This window comes from Kwoniella shivajii, chromosome 5, assembly GCF_035658355.1.
Source record: "Kwoniella shivajii chromosome 5, complete sequence".
Classification (NCBI taxonomy): Eukaryota; Fungi; Basidiomycota; class Tremellomycetes; order Tremellales; family Cryptococcaceae; genus Kwoniella; species Kwoniella shivajii.
The window spans coordinates 1,939,638-1,958,573 of NC_085912.1; the positions used below are offsets into that span (position 1 = coordinate 1,939,638).

The following is an 18,936-nucleotide window of genomic DNA, read 5'->3' on the forward strand; positions in this document are numbered from 1 at the left end:
TACAGTAGTATATCAGGGTTTTAAGGAAGAACGGATATGCTTGTTTAGACTCAGTCCGTAAGTGAGCTTCGACCTAAATATAACTCATACACCCGAATCACAAACGAGAATAGGTTTGAACGCAGCATATGGTGTCGATGAAGACGACGTTGGAAAGTACCCTTTGCACCACATGATACCAATTTATTTTCATAGTATATCATGCGAGGTTTTATGTTGCATTGTCAATTCCCATGAGTGAAAACTCCGATATTTGGAGAGATATTTGTCAAATGTCGTTCTCATCGTGGAAAATCTGTATAAGAGTTGATCACATCATGAGCACATCATCGTTGTGGATGTCCATTGCGAAAGCCAGAAGAAAGAAGAGAAGAAGCTGAGCGAATGACAAATGGTATAAGATGCTCGGCTGTGAAAGAGATGAGACTGAAGTATCTGAACGCAATACCATAAACTCATTTTGAATTTAGTGAATTGAACTAGACTCAACCCAGAAAATGAATCAAGTGGCAGTACTTCATTCTGCTGGACCTGCGATAAAGGAGATTATCGGATCCAAACCTCCCATCCTAGACCATGAAAGTAATGGAGACGAGAAAATCGCAGTTGGCGCTCCACCTGTAGATTTAATCACTCCGGACCATTCCTCTGCTGAAGAACATATCATTCGAACAGGTCTAGACGCATCGAGATACCTGTTATCAATTCGTGATGATGGTGATCCCGCTATCACTTTCCGAAGTCTCGTTTTGGGAACCGTGATGGCTGCTTTCCAAGCTTCTATGACTCAAATCTATCTTGTGAGCTCCCTAGACTTGATCAGGGACTATCGCTGGTGGTGAAAGCTAATATGCATATGCAGTTCAAGCCTACCAACGTCACCATAAGTGGCTCGTTCATAGTCTTAATCCTGTTCTTCATCGGCAGAGGATGGGCTGCCATCTTTCCGAAAGGTGACAAGCTCGAAAGAGAATGGAGGGAAAAGGGTAATGAAGGCGCATTACCTTTGAAGATCAAGCTGTTCAAGTTCATCAACCCTTCTGCATTTAAACTTAAAAAACATGCCATCGCAGCTATCACTGCTTCGGCCGCTTCTAATGGTGCTGCTGCCATCTCTGTATTCACAGTACAAGACTTGTTCTACGATCTACCACTGACGCCTGGTGTTGTCATTCTCAGGTGAGTGACTGGCAATCATAATCCATTTTTCCCAGCTGACAAAGTTGTTTTAGTACATTGAGTATCGGTGTATTCGGTTATGGTTTAACAGGTATTCTACGACCTATCACAGTATGGCATGTAGAAGCTGTGTATTGGACGAATATTCCGACCGTCAAATCGTTACAGGCACTACACTGGGATCATGTACAAGATTCTAAACCGTTACGAGTATTCTCGTACTCTTTCACTGGAATGTTCATTTATGAGTTTTTCCCAGCGTACATCTTTCCTTGGCTAAACTCAGTCTCGATCCCTTGTTTGGCCTCTATGCATGCTACCGGCGCAAAAGCTGCTGCTTTGACCAATGTCTTTGGTGGATCTCTCAGCAACGAAGGTCTTGGTATCCTCAACGTCAGTCTTGATTGGCAATATGTAAGTATTTCACGCCAAAGCGAATTGAAATATATGGGATGTGGCTTGTAGTACTAATGCCCATGTGTGATCAGATTACATCGGCTGCTACTTCGATGCCTCTGATCCTTCAAGCAAATTACGCGATTGGTATCGTAGTATGCTGGATCGCTTTCCTCGCTGTATATTATGGGAATGCCTGGGGCGGAAGAAGTCTACCTTTCTTATCGACTTCTTTACGTACACTTGAAGGCGGTAAATACGTCTCTACAAAAGTATTCGTGAACGGAGTTTTGGATGAGGCAAAACTAGCCGAATATGGTTTACCTAAAATCACTTCTACCTATGTCTGGGCAATGATCGCTGGTAATATGGCTGCAAGTATCTTCTCTTATTTCCTACAGTATCTGAAATCCAACATATATAACGTTCGCTGATCTTGTAACGAATCAGATCGGTGGGGTCATCATGCACTGCATCATATTCTGGGGTAAAGATATAGTGAAAGCTGTGAAACATGGTCGAAGGGGTGTATCCGACGACAGATATCATAACGCTATGAGGAGATATAAGGAAGCTCCTTGGTATTGGTATCTTGCTATTTTGATCTTCGCATTTGTTCTCGGTCTTATTGTCGTCCTCAAAGAGCACATCACTTTATCGGTCGGTTCATATATTACCGCTTTAGTAATTGGGTCAATCATTGCTCCGTTTGTAAGTACATCGTTTTGTTCCTACTAGTTATATAAGTAATTGATAGATCTCCTTGTACTACAGAGTACGATTCTTTACTCAAGGTAAGCCTTGCCTCTGATCATCGTACATAAGCTTCCGAACTGATGACTCATGCCCCTGCGTAGATTCGGTAATGGTATCGCCACTAACCAGCTCATGAAAATGGTTGCGGGTCTTACTTTTCCCTGGAAAACCAATCGCGAATCTTTACTTTTCGGCATGGTCTCACTCTGTCATATCGCAGAGTTTAAATTTGGCCTGCGATCTAAAAATGGGAGAATACTGTAAGTATACTGTAGCCTATGATCAAGATATATCGCTGGTCCACCCTAAAAGCGGTGATGCCTTTGAATGGGGTAAATATTGTTGTGTGTAGCTGATCACGTTCACGTCCACTGTACGAGTAGTAAAGGTCCCGCCTCGAGCGATGTGGCTCACTCAAGTCTACGGAACGGTTCTTGGCGCTTTCATCAATTACGTAGTAATGATTTCGGTCGTTGACTCTCATAGGGATCTCTTGACAACCTCAGATTCAGGCTCTGCTGCTTGGTCTCCTGCATACTTCAATTCAATGGTGAGTACAGTAGTAGACACCTTAACCTGACCTGTTGGGGGAAATGGAACTGACGACGCAATGCCGTCTTGTAGAACACGGCGGCTATCACTTGGGCTTTGGCGAAGCAGCTTTACGGTCGACAAGGAGAGTACTTTATCGTTCCTGTCAGTCTTGCTATTGGTGCAGGTGCAGTGGTAGTACATCGCATTTTTGTGAGAGTGTGTAGTTTCTGTTCTCCCATTAATCCATTAAAATACACTCTCACCCTATACGTTTTTCAACGATTGAGTCAAGAGGCGTGAATGACAAGCCGATAACTAATATGAGATATGTGCGTTTTTTTTCTTTTCCTTTTGGAATTTATCAGTTCGTACCGAAGCTAGGCAAGATATCAACGTCCGACTTGAATTTACCAACGTTCTTCGCCTATGCAGGATATTTAGGATTCAATCAAACTCAATCATGCGTAATCTTAAGTATATTAGGAGCGGGTTTTTTCACTCAATTTTATCTGAGAAATTATAAACCTAAATTCTTCAGAGATTATTCATATTTGATAACAGCTGCTTTTGATGGTGGTTCTTTATTTGTTTTGTTCATCTTGTCTTTCGCTGTGTTTGGTGCGGGTGGCCCTTCGAAACCGTTCCCTACGTGGTGGGGTAATAACGCAGATGGAAATACGGATCTTTGTCCTATCTCTGAATGAAAAGGTCGGCGGTTCTACAGTATTTCTATATCCGAGTGGAATCTTCTAGTAAAAAATGACGATTCCACCGCATTCTGATTGGGTAGAAACTTGGCTCAGGTAATTTACGAACATGGGATAATGCAACTCTTGATGATCGAACTCTGCTCCGTCGTTCAAAATAGATGACTCAAAGAAAGTCAACATCAGTTCCTATCTAGCTGAACCGAGGTAGTTTAAGACATTCTAGTCACTCTCAGTCCTTGTCTCACCAGCAGACGTCATGAAGACTATTGATTCTTGTCATATTTGACTGCATGTTCTTTATGACTATCGACAAAGTTACTTTGTTGTCTACGTGTCATTTCTCCTACCTATGTTTACCTCTTCGAACCTGATTTCAGTAAAGATGATGCCCTATAATTCGATTGCATGATCGAAGACCAACATCTTTGAGATCACCAAGGTAATTCAAGTGGACCAGATTGCTCAGTCCATTGTTTCCCAAGTACTTCTTCGGCATTTCCAATTCCCCTATTTTGGTCAAACAACAAGTAAATTAGTTCAACCGATTCGACGCAGCTTCGTATTTCCAGAACACAGAATCAGTGGAAAACAACCTACCTGGCTCCCACTGGGTGAATGAAATCGAAATCCGATCAGCATAATTCTCCTCAGGGAAGCTCCGGGCTGGAAATGCGCCCCCAGAGGGTTATCAGTACTCACTTGGTGCCCAGAATTTACCTGACATTTCGATATTCAATTTCTCTGCAAACTCGGAAAATGGCACGGCAGCTTCATCAGGTGTAACAGCTACAGAGGGCAATGCGAAAATGGTGGTATTAGCATACTTGTCTTCTTCATACATTCGCAGATTAGAAGAATGAATGGCAAACGCACCTCCCATCTTCTCGTAAAATTCTTCCATACCGGCATTCTTTGTCATCTCTAACGAATTTTCAAATAATCAGCCATGACCTAAGACGCATAATCTGAAGTTTGACTAACCAGTCTTCAAGAAACCAGGCTGAAATGATGGGACCATCTCGTCGATCAGCTATATTCGTGATCACACCCATACCGAATAACACTCACGTGGATCATGGCTATACTGACACCTCTTTCTTTCAAATCGTAACTCAACAAATGACCAATCATATTTCCAGCAGCTTTCGATCCGTGATGACCGTACATACCACCTCCTTCACCTTCGGTACGAAGAGTGATGGATCCAGCTTCAGAAGTGAGCAAAATGATCTTCGCTTCTGGTGCAAGAGATGATGACATCAAGCTATACCAAGGTATCGTCAGCGTTAAATCAAAGTGCAGATTCTAAGGCTCGTTTTCCGTGGAAAAGGGAGTTGCGAGAGAAAAGGCCAGGATCGTGTGGGATGAGGATCACTTGGGCAAGGTAGGCAATACTAACAGAGATTGGACGACGAATACAGGCGCAACAGCACAAATTGTGTACATTGCAATTTCATCTTTCCAACTAGCTTTCCCCATCTCCTAATCGACAGGGAAACAGACAAAAAGGTTCATCGATTGGCACTTGTACTCTAGGCTGCAGGATACCATAGGTCGACTAACTCACTTCAGGTATCAATATTCCACTAACGTAAACTACTAATCCAACAGCGGAACCTTGTAAGCCTTGAACGATCTTTTCCCCAACATCTTCTTTCGAACAATCGATATTCTCAATGACTTTTACTCCATCAGGGAAAGTCCCTTTATCGACGGATCCTCGCACTGTAGCAAATACGTTTGTGGCTCCAATGAGAGATGCATACTTGTTGACTAATGCGAGACCTAAGCCTTTGTTTGCGCCCACTACTAAAGCTGTTTGAGGGTGCTATGCGATCGGGTAAAAGAGAGTCAGCACAATTAGACGTCGAAGTGGTCAGAGCGGTTCTCACAGGCATTTTGATTTTGCTGTTTCTGCTTTGGTATTCTTTGTGTACTGGTGTATGGGATGTCTCCTGTAAACTACAGAAGATATGTGAATGAACCTATGATGTCAGTGAATTCCATCATCACATCTCATCTCACTTAGTGTAAGCATCTCATCGATTTATGTGGCGCCCCACACAGTGATCAGAGTGGAGGTTTGCTCTCTTCCCTTTTACCCGAAATCATAGTAGTAGTTGCAGCTGGACCTTCGAGGTGAAGAAAAGATACGCAAGTGTACTCGTATCTTAGGAACTGAGAGGTTCGAGATTTCCACTTTGATCATAAGGAAATCGAGACCAAGATGCGGCCCTAACACAAAATGAGAGCTCTTGGCGACCCCCATCGATCAAACACTCCTTTCCACGGCATGGATACATGAGGAGGCATACCCGAACAAAGTCTCGTAGCCGTGCATGTCTACATAATCACTGACAATCGCTCGCTTGCATACTCTCACTAATGCGCGTCAGCATGCATTGCATCGAAAAGTCGATGGAAATATGCATCATCAACGATATGGGCTATCAGGTGAGTGGACAGAAAGATCGTCTTCATTGCAGTGAAGAACCGGGAGATAGGTAGAGATCTGTGCATAGAAAAGTAGTGTGTACCACAGTGACATATATCGTTTCGGCGAGGGTGAGATCGAGACTAGGCTGTCGTTAGGCAGCTCCGAAGGATTCCTATTATCAAGATGGCTTTCATCATGCAAGTCAAGGTGGATGATCTATGGTCACGCAGTTGGGATATGAACATGTGTCGCGATCGCAGGTCAAAAGTGACAAAGAAGCAGGTAATCACTCAGAAACCAGAACTCTAGCGCTGTAAGTGAAGAAGTAGACCCCGTGTCGGACTGTACGCAATGATGTAGTTTTTACTATGATTGATGTTGTTGCATGATTTCATTGTTCAAATTGATTGATTACTTCTCACATTCCCCTTTCGTATACTATGCGCTTCATTGCTCTGCTGATCAATATAAGTTATGATTTATCGGTGAGGACCTTGTTGAGCACCGATACCTTTTACTTCACCTGCACCTCGTCCGGGGTTCTTGGTGAGTTTGAATGAATGGGAAAGATCACCTTTATGGGGTTTACCTTCGGTCAAGATGAGAACGATAGCGTCTCTGAATGATTGGAAGACATCACTGATAAGCATATAGACTTGTATGTAGGATAGAATGGCTTCGAAAAGTGGAAGTGAACTCACTCGACGTGCTTGTTTTTGTCACCACCGAACAAAGTGTTTTGCAGTTCTTGTTTAGATACTTCTCCAAGTGTACCGGTGTGACCTACTCCGGTAGCGGTCTTGAACTATCCATTAAGTGTGTGAGTCAGCTCAAGCGAAATAAAGGGCGGTGAGAGCAGAGAATCAAATTCAAATTGACAACGAGATTGGGAATACTTACAACTGAAAAGGTACCGACAAATCGAGAAAGAGCGATATCCTTACCGCCTTCGGGTTGTTGTTTCCATTGTTCGTACTGAACAAGTAAACGATCAGCTCGTATGTACTTGAAAACCGTATGGAGATTCGTTTCTCGCTTCGTTTCGAAACAGTTCGAAACTGATCTGTAATGGTGGAGAAGAGACCAGTCATGAGAATAAAAGACTCACTTCGGCAGCGTCGTCAATGTAAACGATGAATTGTTCTTGAGATGCTCTGATTACAATCGTCAGCAACAGTCATGCGTTTCTGTTGTACGATCCTCGCAGTCAAAGTAATCTTGATTGTCCTTCAATTCCTAGCTCCCCACGACACGTCATGCTCTGCTCCCAAACGCCTATTGTCTTCCTCTCATCGCTCTACGACTGCGAGGACAGTTCTACGACGATATCATGCCACACCTACACTGCGTGGACCATAGATTGCCAAGTGTGTATGTGCCGAAGAGGGACAGGAGGGATGAGATGAAAAGTTGAATTAACACTCACTCGGGAGACCAGATGATAGCGGTGTTGGTAGCCATGTTGAAAAGAGTTTGCTGGTTTGTATGTGTTCTAAAAGTCGATGATGAGTTGATCTTTGTGTTATCTGCTTGCTTGTTTCGATAATGTAGAAAGAAGGGGGAAAAGAGTAAACAGATGATGTTGATGATTGCAGTTTATATACTGGAGACGAGAGAAGGGCAAGGGGGGAAGGTGCAATGGAATGGTCTAGCGAAGCCACTGCCATCTGATACGTCATCACACAACATAATATATACAAATAAGCGGACAGTGCCACGTTGTATACTTTGCCATGTGTCATCAATCGTATCGCCGTGAGTGTGGCACCTTTCTCTTGGCGGTGGGAATCATTTACGCTTACGCAGTTGAATTATATGAGCAGCAGTCTAAAACGTAACAACAAATATCATCAACCTAATCCTTTCATCCGAGTAGTCATATCCACGATTGTTATTATAAAGTCCTTCAATTGTAACACCACCAGTCCGCAACAGTCCACGTACAGCTGTATCCACTATTGAACATCGGAGTGCCCTGCATAAAGCGATCGGGAAGAAAGGGCTATATAGCACAAAGTCAATAAGGACTTATCGATCAGATACAGGTCGAGTAATCTAAGTGAGTAAAGTCAACTTAGAGCTATAGTCCAATATCTGCACCCTGCATAAGATTTACCCTGGCTATCAAATGATTATAAACAGAAGTCGCTACGATCTTCATACCCCTGCTCACCTTTAAGACATGTCGAGATCTGTAAAAAGTGATCGTGTGAACAAAGTTCATGAGTACGGGGTATAAATCATAAAATGTGCAATAGACTTCATGCACCACCCTCTGATACATCTCTCATCTGCACCAATACCTCGTTTCCGCAATTCTCTTTGCTTGTTGTATTGCAGAAGTGTGAACTGATGGCGTTTCAGCTCTAGTCGATCATACGATGTCACGATATGCACCTGTGTCTACGAATGAATCATCCCCACCCGCCACTCCTTCACGACGAACATCATTCCATTCCATTCGATCATTCCGATTAACTCCTAACAGAAGACAGAATTCTGTACCTGATCCAGATGAGATGGACGCCGCGTTCGATGGTCCAGATGGTGAAGATGAAGGCGAAAGTCATGGCTTGTTAGGGAGAAACAGAGATGAACGAATTCCAGGTGATTACGATTTTGAAAGAGATTATGTGAGCTTTATATTCTCCTCTGAACTTTTGTTTATTCTTTTTCATACCTACAAATGAATCTAACGAATCACATGAATCATATTAGACACAACCACCGTCGTCACCACCACCTTTTCAGCCTTATTCATCACATCATCCCGCACCTGGAAACTCAAATGGTATCTTACCTACGACCCCAGCATATCAACCTAAACCATCACGTCACTTCTTAGGTGGTATATTACCTACTTCTTTCTTACCTCGTTCTCAAGGATCTTCTTCTCCTGCTTCAAGAATAATAGGCGCTGGATCAAGTGGTGTTTTCGGTAATTTAGCTGCAAGACCTGATAATCCACAAATCGCAGCTACGAATGGTGAAGGTCCAGAATACGTTCCTGAAGATGAACAAAAAGAAGGTCCACCTGTAAGTCTCCCATCAGCTGCTTGAAGCATCGACACATCAAAAGCTGATTTATGACCTAGTCGTATCAAGCTGCATTGAGAGATGCTGTACCGCCATATTGGGATACAACGGTTGTTCTACCTTCTTCATCGTCACCGTTTGGTCCGCTGTCAAGTTCACTGAACGGCGACGAGATTCTTATAGATGGCATGGCAAGTGGTAACTTCTTTGGCTTCTTCTGGAATCGTGAGTCGTTTTTCTCTTTACTGAGCGCGTCATCTCGGCTGTTGCGTGACGGCATTTGCTTGAACCAGGAACCGTCTGCTAACACAGGGTTTCATCAGTTATCGTCTCATTCTCATTTCAATTCGTTGGGTTCCTTCTCACATATGTCCTACACACCACTCACGCTGCGAAATACGGTTCTCGAGTGGGTCTAGGGATGACTTTGATCTCCGTTGGACTAAATCTCCGATCGAAAGCAGAAGAACTAATCAACACTGGAAAATTCCCTTCCGATCCTTCCGATCCTGATCCCCCCGTAGCGGCCGACGACGAAACTTCTGCTGAAAATGCCGTTGAGGCTATTTGGGGACCTGGCGGACCATGGCCCTATCCTGTGCACGAGCCGAACGATCCCTACGGACCAGTCACTATACTGCACAGTACTCAGGATGCGGAAGTCTGGGCCCACAATCACAATATGACATTGGCAGGATTTATGGGGTTACCGAATGCTGAAGATGTTGGAAGAGCGAATGAATATTTCAGTTTCTTGATGATGAGTATAGGCTGGTTTATCGTTTTAACAAGTTTAGGTGGATGGTGGAGAGTGAAAAGATTTGAAAGAGGATTGAGAGCTGCTCAGAGAGAAAGTGAACAAGCTCAAGCTGCTGCTTTATCGAATCGTGAAAATCCAACAAACGGAGAAGGCGGTACCACGGAAGAAACTTTTGAACCGATAACGACATCTCCAACGAGGCATGAACCCAGTCCTACAGAATTAACCTATTATACGTCTGCCTTCTCACAAGCTTTCGCAGGAGCAAGGGATATCCAAAGGGGATTTTTCGGCATGCACGGCAGACCCATAAGAGGTAATGGCCACACACCATTAAATCAGGATGATACGGATAGTGGTGATCACGAATTATTAGATGCTCAAGGATTCGGTTTAGGTGGTCCAATGGCATCAGATCATTCTGCAACAGGTGATTACCCAGGTGCTAATCAGAGGGAAAGGAGAACCGGTGTAGGTCTATGGGGTGTTTAAGATTAGGTCAAACTTGGAAAGTGATCAAGTGTTCAGTATGGCAGACCCATTTTCTTGTAGATTTCTTAAATTGTTTAGATTAGATCGTAGGGATGGTGATCTGTTTTATACGAGTATGAGTATATCATGTATCGATTTATGCTACTCCGTTTCTTACGTGATTGTGGTTGAAACAAAAAGCTTCTCGCCACTTGCCATGCGTGCCACGTGTCTACTTTCTGAAACACGTTCCTGGCTTGGCCGTGCGGAGTCTCCACGTATTATTCTAAGTGGAAAGCTGTGTGCTTACAGGATCCAATTCATTTCACTCTCCTTTCACGAACTGTCTTCTTCAATTTACAATTCTTCATGACAAACTTACCTAACACACGGCCAATATGACGATCTCAAGATTGCAGCTCGCTGCAGCGTTGATGGGTGAGTCCAAGTTCCGCTTCATTCAGCGCTATAGCCAAGTGGAAGTTTCCTTTGGGAGTTGTGCGAAGGACTGGTGGTCTGGCTGTGTCATGTAGCAGACCACTAATTCCTCGTGATTTATTTCTTAGAGTATGACAACGACGTCGATCTCGCTTCACCTGATTCCGAGACTGAATTTCGAGATCATCGATCTTCAGCGATATTTCAACCGTTTCAAGCTGCCCAAGCGGCCGCAAGAAGACATAAGATCTTATCACAACCACCTCCTTCGTTACCCTCACCGCTTGAATCACACTTTCCAGCTGAGACAAAAGGTGGACCGAGCAGTCATAGTACTGCCCGTGAATTGGATGGACCGGAAAGTCAAACTCAATCTTTTAGAAAAAGTACGTTTGAATTAGATAACTTCACTTTGACTCCTGGTGGATCAAGAAATCTAGATCTTCCTCCTGAGGAAGAACATATAAATCAACAAGAAGAGGAAGACCTAGGTGATGTAGATGTGAAAAGATGGGGATTACCATCACATCTTATTGCCGACGAAGCATTTTCCTCTACATCAGCTTCTCGCAGTAGAAATGAACCAGAGTTGACAACACGAAGATCAACTGTATTTTCTTCTCTCCCTCAACCTTTATCATCCCCAATAGGTGTAAGAGCAAGATCAATTCACGTGCAGGATGTTCTTGATGATACAGCTCTACATAGTGAGATATCAGAGCAATCTTATCCACCTGAGTTAGGAGATAGAAGGAGGACGTTGTCATACGATCTCACTTCAAAAGCTTTAGCTTCAGCGGCTAGGGTGAGAGAACTAGCTGAAAGACCGCATACCGTCCTTGGAATGCAAAACAATCAGATATCTCCCGAAGAAAGACGAAGAAGTAAATTCAGTATCAGTGACGATCCAAGATTAATCCCTTTGCCTCAAACACCAGGTTCGAATTCATTATTCAATAACAGACCTTTATCCAGTTTGAATGACTACGATAACGTTAACAGAGGTTGGATATCACCTCCACCAGGGAAGATGGATGAAGAGTTGATGATCAATGAAGAAATATCACTTCAGAACGAAGAGAGAAATCCATTCGCATTGCCTGCTCCTCCACCTGAACTAGGATCAAGATTTGATCCTAAAGTACTACAAAATCAACGCGGATCAACTACTGCGAGAACACCTAGAGAAGATGAACGCAGATTCTCAGAAGTCGCACGAGATGAACCACCTCAATCCGCAAGATCAAGATCAACTTTTCATGGTTCAGGATCTGTAGGCGTAGGCGAGCCATTGTCCAATCTTAGTCCAGGATTGTTTCCACAAAGTAAAGTCTGGGAAGATATACCTACACCCGAACAATTTGGTAGACCATTAATGCCTAAGCGTTATTCGACTTCTGCGAGGGTGTTTACGAAACAAATGATAAGACCTAAAACGTTGATAATGCCAACACCTTTATCAGGTAGATATTCACCTGAACCTAGACAGCCTAAATTACCTGAAGGATACACGCTAGGTGAAAAACCATTACCATACGGTGCAAAAACCGAAGGTCAGAGACCAGGTATATCAATGTCTGTATCCCAAAGAACGTTTAGAAGTAGTTTGATGGTTAATGGTGTTAGAGACCTGGAATTCGTAGGTGGAGCAGAAGAAGATGGGGAGATAGGTCTAGCGAGAAGGGAATTAGATGATGGTGCGATTGAAAGAAGGCCCGGCAAATTGTTCGGAAGAAGTTTGATGGATGAATTAGAAGCTAGAAAAGCAGCTCAAAAGGGGAAGAAGAGGTGAGTATTCCTGAATATCATACTCTGACTTAATCTCGCGTCATACTTCTCTGGGAACTTGGCTGACCGTAATACGGAACAGAGTATTCACGGGTGATGCGCGACCTGCTATGATGGCTCGGTCGACAATGTATGATCCACCTACTATCTCACTCTCCCCTACTTCTCCTCCACTCTCAGGTTCCGTAAATCGTCCGACTTCACTACAACCTGGTCGAGCACCACTATTATCTTTCGACTCCAATGGCGATATACACCCCACATCACCCACGAACCTCGGTATACCTGATCCTCAAGGTAGACTAGCCAAATCGAAGTCGGTATTTGGAGTAGATCAATTATGGGAAAAGGAGATGATGAAATTGAAAGCGATTCAAGAGGAAGAGAAAAAGGCGGCTGAGCTTGTAGAAAGAATAGAACATCAGAAGGAATTGAAAAAGATGAAGAAAGGAAAGGGTAGAGGAAAAGGGAACTCCAGGGAAAGTGCTGGCCGACCTCTTGAGTTGCGAAATGATGTTTCGACAGAGGATGTTTTGGGTATATCACCTATCAAACGAGCATCCAACCTGCCTCCTGCTTTAGAATACACTCCAGAACAAGTGCCCAATCCAAATAAGACCAAGGACACTCATGAAGAAGAAGAAGAGGAGCAAGAGGGAGGTGAAAGCGGAACATTGAAACTGTCGAACTTATTTGCTGGCTCAGAGGAAGATGATCAACCTGCACCTGCACCACATGATTTCGCTGAAACACTTGGACTCACATCCCAAGCTGTTGCACAGTCAGAGTCGGATTCAGAAGAAAACGTGCCATTGTCTAGACTTGCACCACCACGGACCGCTGCAGGACCGCTGACAGCTAGACGATCTATCCTGTCAAATAACGAAGTAGAAACTGATTCAGATCCAGATGAAGATGTGCCTTTATCTCGACTCACGGTCAAATCTCCAGTGAAGCCAATTTATTCAGCTGGATTATCACTTCCGACAGCTTCCATCAACTCGTCTTCGAAGTCACCTATATCGGCTGAAGTGGATGACGCAAATGAAGAAGATGATCTACCATTGGCAGTGAGACAAGCCAAATCAAAAGGGTTAAAACCAATCACGAAAGCTGAAATCATAGAAGATGATTTGCCATTAGGATATAAACATGCTGAAAAGGCTCAAAAACAAATGGAGGAAAGACAGTGGGAAAATAGATATTCAAGTGCAAGTTATACTCCTGAGGATATGCCAATGCCAATTGGAATGGGAAATTGGCAAACGCCCACACAATCTTGGATGATCTCTCAGCATCCGGCGAACATGAACATGAATATGAACTTGAGTCCTTATACTGGAGTGATGGGTTATCCTTCCATGCCAAATTTGGCGAATCCTCAGATGAACATGAATATGCCAATCATGGGTATGGGTATGGGTATGTCACCTCAAATCAATATGAGTATGGGAACGGGAGTAGCTCCAGAGTATTTCCAACCTGTATCTAATCCGTATCCCGGCAAAGCTATAGATTCTTGGAGAATGGATGTTGCTTTGGCACCTGTGCCTACTGGAAGTACGAGGGTCAGTACGCCTAGCGGAATTGGTGGTGGTAGTGCTGGAAGATAGGATATATATGGGCAATGCCGATCCTTATGTGTATAGCTAGCTGTATGACGAAATAACGAAAGATACGATACTGTAGACGGGTTAGTGATGCTACGAGAGCATGCATCGTCGCCGCGATTTTGTGCGCTGTGAGCTAAAGATTGATTGGGCGTTTTCGAGTTCCGTCAAAGGAGACGTGTCACGAGTTCCATAGCCATATGCGTAAAAGGGTTGACACTCTTGAATTAACAGCAAGTATCTTTATATCTCGCAGATCGAACCAAGCTGAAGAGGAGGACTCTCATAGATCATGGCGATTCTCCTTTCATATTATACATCAACTACGAACAGCTCTGCGCGTGACACGCTCCTTTCAAAGCATTCAATCCTTTTACGACTAAAATCGTTGGAGTGTCATATCGAGTCGATTGTCATTCATCGGCCTTCGAATTTGACATTGCAGCTATTTCCAGCCAAACACTCATTTAGCGATTTCGATATGATATTATATCTAATCTTGGCATCAGGTCAACATCTTTACATACACTAATACTTTTCTTGATTTGGGATCAGCGTATATCTGTATTGATCATGGCAGATGATAAATCCAGCACTCCCGACACAGTAGTCGCCAGTGCCAAATCTGAAGAGACTGATACTGAAGCCACGACCAATGGAGGCGATACGAAAGCTGCAAGCGTAGTCAGTTCAACTGTTACTGTACATGAGAAATCAGATAAATCAACTGATAAGAGTTTCAGTGCTAAAGTCAAAGACTTGTGGACTGAATTGAGTAAAGTAAGTCAGCACAACCTGTAGTACAGTACAGTACAGTACACAAAATCAATCTTCCTATTTCTTTTTGTTTTCGACTTGACGTATATTGCTATAAAATACGTGACTTAGCTGATTGAACGTTCGATGGTCCAGGGAATTAAAAGCATTTCTTCGTCCACTGGAAGGATGATATCCAAAGCTTGGTCTGCAACTTCCAGTATACCAAGTAAGATGCAGCATCGTTTATCTGAGATGTGGGAACGTGTAAGTCTTCTTCATTACCCTTGTAACCGAAAGAAGTATTGAGCACAAGGCTTTTGGCTTCATGGATTGAGCTTACCGGAAAGCTAAGCCAAGATGAGTGATTAGATAATACACCGCAAAAAGGGAAAGGGTGAGGATTCTGCCGCAACCGAGGCGACTAAGACCGAGACTGCGACGACTACGAGTGTTGCCACGGAGGCGACAAAGACGGAGAAGACGGATGGAGGGGCAAAACCCGAAGCAGAGAAGACGGAAACAGATACTAAGAAAGATAAAGGGGAGAAGTCAAAGGTAGAAGATAAGAAAGGCTGATATCGTGATTTGTAATCGCTGGATGCAGGAGCTGCCCGAACAGTATCGCCACTTTGTATAGATCTTGTAGTACAGAAAACATCCTGACAGAAATACCAAAGTTGGGTCTCGCTTGCATAGTTGTACACACACGAAGCAAAGTCCCATGTCATGACATGCATTGACGAACCCCGACAAACTACCTTCTGTATGATCCGATTCCTTATGTGTGTTTACTATTTTACAACAATTCGAGCAAGACCTAAGGTTACTGATGGCTGAAGCACTATCTTTGATTTCTTCCAACCTATGATTTTACTGTTCTAGGAAACTTATCTTACTCATAGTACATTCTCTGTCTCATCACTTCATCTAAATCCTCTTCACCCCTTAAATCAGGTTGTCTTCTTATCACACCTTCAACCAATCTGAAAAACGATTCTTGTTGACTATCTTGGTTTAGGACTTGGAACATGTCCCACAATACTTCGAATTTAGCTTTGACCCTTTCATCTTTGATGTCGTCCATCGAACTCGTAGGGAACACGTTTCCCTCTGGCTGATCCGTGGTGGAAGAAGGCTCTATGATCAATCTTGCGTATTTTAACCAATTCATAGCGTTGATTTCTAATTCATCTTCATTCGAGTCGGTCGTGTATTCCTTCCATAATGCATTTAACGAAGCTGATATTTTACATTTTAGACGGTCTTTAATGTCCTGCTGAGTTTTTCGTTCAGATTCGTCATTACCATTACCATTTCCATTGACGTTCTTGTTCACATTGTTGATTTCATGTTTTTCCTTACTGTCATGGCCAGCATTCAGATCATCATGGTCATCGTGACTATCATTCCAGAATCCTCTTTTCCCTTCAACGTTTTCGTTAAATTTCGTATATCCATTAGATGCCAAACCTAATTGTTGCAAACTTTCAGTTAATTTCCTAGCGGTTTCTTCTTGACTAATTTTCGTATTCATTTGAGATAATGGCTTTTGAGGGTTATTTGTATTTGGATGAAAGGGGGTATGTATACCTGGAGTTATAGGAGCTGTTGGTGGACGTGAATATTGTGACCAATAAGCATCATCTCTTTCTCTTTCGCTTTGTTCACCTAGATCTGTATGTGGCAAAGAAGGTGAATTGGTCGAAGGCGGTGAGTCGAATGCGGTCCAATATCCTTCAGGTGCTTGTCCATCTAAATTCTCTTCATCATGATCATGTCCATAATCCATAACCTCGTCAGCTTTCGTTAAAGTAGAAAGAAGTGATGGGTCAGACACGAATTGAAGCACTGAGGTAGGTTGTGGTAATCTTGAAGAATGATATACCCAACCTCTACTTTCAGCTCCACCGGTAGACGGAGATTCGTATTCGAACCAAACCTCGACACTTTTGTCTATACTCATGCTGTCATCGACATGTTCTGGTGATATGACAATTTTGGCATAAACATCTTCCCCTTCTTTAGTATATCTGGTAGAAGACAGTTGATGATCATGTGACAATTCTTGCAGTCTAGATGATATAGGCTGAAAGGTTGGCGCTGAAGAGGAAGAGGTAGAGGGAGAGGAAGAAGAAGGGAATGGTGATAGATGTGAGTCGAGATCATCGGATGAAGGTGGTAAGTACAATAGTCGCTGTAGTAGAGATTTTGATAGAAATTCTTGAGGTAGAGGCGATGGTGGTATCAAGTATGGCAGAAGTGTCGTGACGAGTGATATCGGGAGTGGTGGGGGGATGGAGGAAGTGGATGAGGGGCTTGTCATGGTCGCTTGAAAGAAGATTTTCCTAGTCAAAGTGACAGTTTGGAAATTCCACTGTGAGCCGGGAAGTCGCAGCAGTCACTGGACAGACCCAAGAATGATCTTAGGATGAGTAGAAGTCGACGTTAATGACGATGGCAAGAAGTCGAGTCGAGCATCGAGGTATTTTCATATATATATATATATATTCAGTTCATCCAAGCAAAAACCGTTTCATTTGATAATTTTGAACTTTTTCTCCCCCCAAACGTCGTCGATCAATTCCCCCGGTTAAATTGCAATGACAGAGTTAACCGGGATAAGTACAAAGTGATGACGTGGAATGAATGTTTTAAATCCCGATAGATCCGACGTTGTTAATTTCACCCTTCTCTTCTCATCTTTCCATCTGATCATCTTCTGAAATTGTTAGCAGATACACGGAGAGGAATCAATCTCGGACTTGTAGATTACCATCGCAGTCGGTATGGGTACAAGGATACATACACGGACGCTATCATCGCATCTTCTATCATCGAGAACGAATTGGAAAAGAGGTATATCAACTTCGATTCTAAGGTTAGCTAAAGCTTCCCCTCAGTTGCTTTCATTGTCATTATTAGGCAAAGAAACCGATCATAAGTTAGCGAGAGAGTGGGTGGATAATTTCAAGATCGATGATATACCCAAAGATGGATATGAAGCTACCAGAAGCAGATCAAGTGGTCCAGGTGGACAGGTGAATACTCGTTCAGTCACAATGAGATGTCTCCCTCTTTTCGTCATATCTTCACTGGATATCATGAACTAGCTCACATGCTCGTGGAAAAGGAGACCAATCACCTTTGTGTATAATGCTGATGAAGCCGAGTGTGATGTATAGCATGTCAACAAGACAGAATCAAAAGTCACAATAAGATGTGATCTGATAAAAGCGAATGAAAACTGGTTACCTAGCTTCGTCATACCAGCTTTGACTAAATCAGTGAGATGACGATATTCTTGATGAATCACGATATCTAGGATACTAAATAAGCTAATCTTGCACTATGTGTTATGAACAGCCGTACTACCTCTCCTCACCACCATCACTCCTCATCTCCTCCCAAACATCTAGGACAGCATCCCAGAACCTCAATTCGGCTTTGACGTTATTACATCGGACGATACAAGATTCAGCTGGAAACCTGATCATAAATCCAACTTCATCAGAACAGAAGTCAAGAGTGAAAGGATTGATCAAAAGGGAGAATGAGAAGAGGTTAGAGATGAAGAAAAGACAAAGTGCGAAAAAATTCTCAAGGAGGGATATTGATTAGATCTGGTATGATAATGACTTGCTAGTGCCCAGCTCAATGATTAGGAACAAAGTCCCTTAGCATAGTCATTCGTGGGTACGCTGCTAGTCTCAAGGGCAGTCGTACGCTATCAAGAAATCTCGATTGATGTGGCGGCACGATTCGATTTGCGGAGCATACATGGAATTGAACCGCAATCCGCCCGTGATCTCCGACGACCACGAAGGCAACTTCGCCTCATATCTCATCCTTGAACGGCGTACGCACCCCACTAGTCTCGGCCTTCCATTGGTATCCCAATATCTAGCAGACAAGCATTGCAGGCTGAGGGCGACGCATGGTGAAGATGGAAAAAGAATAGAATAGAATACGTATCGATTGTAACTCCTGAACAGAGAGCCGAATATCACAATGAAAACGAAAGATCCGATGTTCTTAATTATTGATATACTTCGTTATGCATTG

At 43.2% G+C, this 18,936-nt stretch overlaps 8 protein-coding genes across 8 annotated transcripts; 5 read left to right on the top strand and 3 right to left on the bottom strand.

Annotated features, from left to right (window-relative positions):
• Positions 1-497: 497 nt before the first annotated feature.
• Positions 498-3,569, top strand: IL334_004467 (uncharacterized protein; the record flags this gene model as incomplete). The annotated part of the gene is made up of 11 exons (XM_062936184.1): positions 498-800; positions 863-1,179; positions 1,233-1,593; positions 1,668-1,949; positions 2,026-2,286; positions 2,350-2,369; positions 2,433-2,472; positions 2,552-2,591; positions 2,715-2,881; positions 2,956-3,081; positions 3,231-3,569. 11 exons carry the CDS (start codon positions 498-500, stop codon positions 3,567-3,569), a joined length of 2,256 nt encoding a protein of 751 aa, XP_062792235.1.
• Positions 3,570-4,006: 437 nt separating this feature from the next.
• IL334_004468 (uncharacterized protein) lies at positions 4,007-5,473 on the bottom strand (the record flags this gene model as incomplete). Its single annotated transcript, XM_062936185.1, has 9 exons — positions 4,007-4,082; positions 4,173-4,182; positions 4,275-4,361; positions 4,449-4,496; positions 4,557-4,575; positions 4,644-4,839; positions 4,975-5,057; positions 5,143-5,403; positions 5,468-5,473. The coding sequence occupies 9 exons, from the start codon at positions 5,471-5,473 to the stop codon at positions 4,007-4,009; spliced, it is 786 nt and encodes a 261-aa protein (XP_062792236.1).
• A 1,018-nt stretch (positions 5,474-6,491) lies between these two features.
• Positions 6,492-7,473, bottom strand: IL334_004469 (uncharacterized protein; the record flags this gene model as incomplete). Its single annotated transcript, XM_062936186.1, has 5 exons — positions 6,492-6,630; positions 6,714-6,817; positions 6,913-6,987; positions 7,121-7,166; positions 7,439-7,473. 5 exons carry the CDS (start codon positions 7,471-7,473, stop codon positions 6,492-6,494), a joined length of 399 nt encoding a protein of 132 aa, XP_062792237.1.
• A 920-nt stretch (positions 7,474-8,393) lies between these two features.
• Positions 8,394-10,300, top strand: IL334_004470 (uncharacterized protein; the record flags this gene model as incomplete). The annotated part of the gene is made up of 4 exons (XM_062936187.1): positions 8,394-8,645; positions 8,731-9,048; positions 9,108-9,273; positions 9,372-10,300. 4 exons carry the CDS (start codon positions 8,394-8,396, stop codon positions 10,298-10,300), a joined length of 1,665 nt encoding a protein of 554 aa, XP_062792238.1.
• Positions 10,301-10,677: 377 nt separating this feature from the next.
• IL334_004471 (uncharacterized protein) lies at positions 10,678-14,118 on the top strand (the record flags this gene model as incomplete). The annotated part of the gene is made up of 3 exons (XM_062936188.1): positions 10,678-10,717; positions 10,846-12,505; positions 12,588-14,118. 3 exons carry the CDS (start codon positions 10,678-10,680, stop codon positions 14,116-14,118), a joined length of 3,231 nt encoding a protein of 1,076 aa, XP_062792239.1.
• Positions 14,119-14,688: 570 nt separating this feature from the next.
• On the top strand, positions 14,689-15,450 carry IL334_004472 (uncharacterized protein; the record flags this gene model as incomplete). Its single annotated transcript, XM_062936189.1, has 3 exons — positions 14,689-14,895; positions 15,028-15,138; positions 15,244-15,450. The coding sequence occupies 3 exons, from the start codon at positions 14,689-14,691 to the stop codon at positions 15,448-15,450; spliced, it is 525 nt and encodes a 174-aa protein (XP_062792240.1).
• A 316-nt stretch (positions 15,451-15,766) lies between these two features.
• On the bottom strand, positions 15,767-17,197 carry IL334_004473 (uncharacterized protein; the record flags this gene model as incomplete). The annotated part of the gene is made up of 1 exon (XM_062936190.1): positions 15,767-17,197. The coding sequence occupies one exon, from the start codon at positions 17,195-17,197 to the stop codon at positions 15,767-15,769; it is 1,431 nt and encodes a 476-aa protein (XP_062792241.1).
• Positions 17,198-17,660: 463 nt separating this feature from the next.
• Positions 17,661-18,492, top strand: IL334_004474 (uncharacterized protein; the record flags this gene model as incomplete). The annotated part of the gene is made up of 3 exons (XM_062936191.1): positions 17,661-17,912; positions 18,057-18,158; positions 18,238-18,492. 3 exons carry the CDS (start codon positions 17,661-17,663, stop codon positions 18,490-18,492), a joined length of 609 nt encoding a protein of 202 aa, XP_062792242.1.
• Between the last annotated feature and the right edge of the window lie 444 nt (positions 18,493-18,936).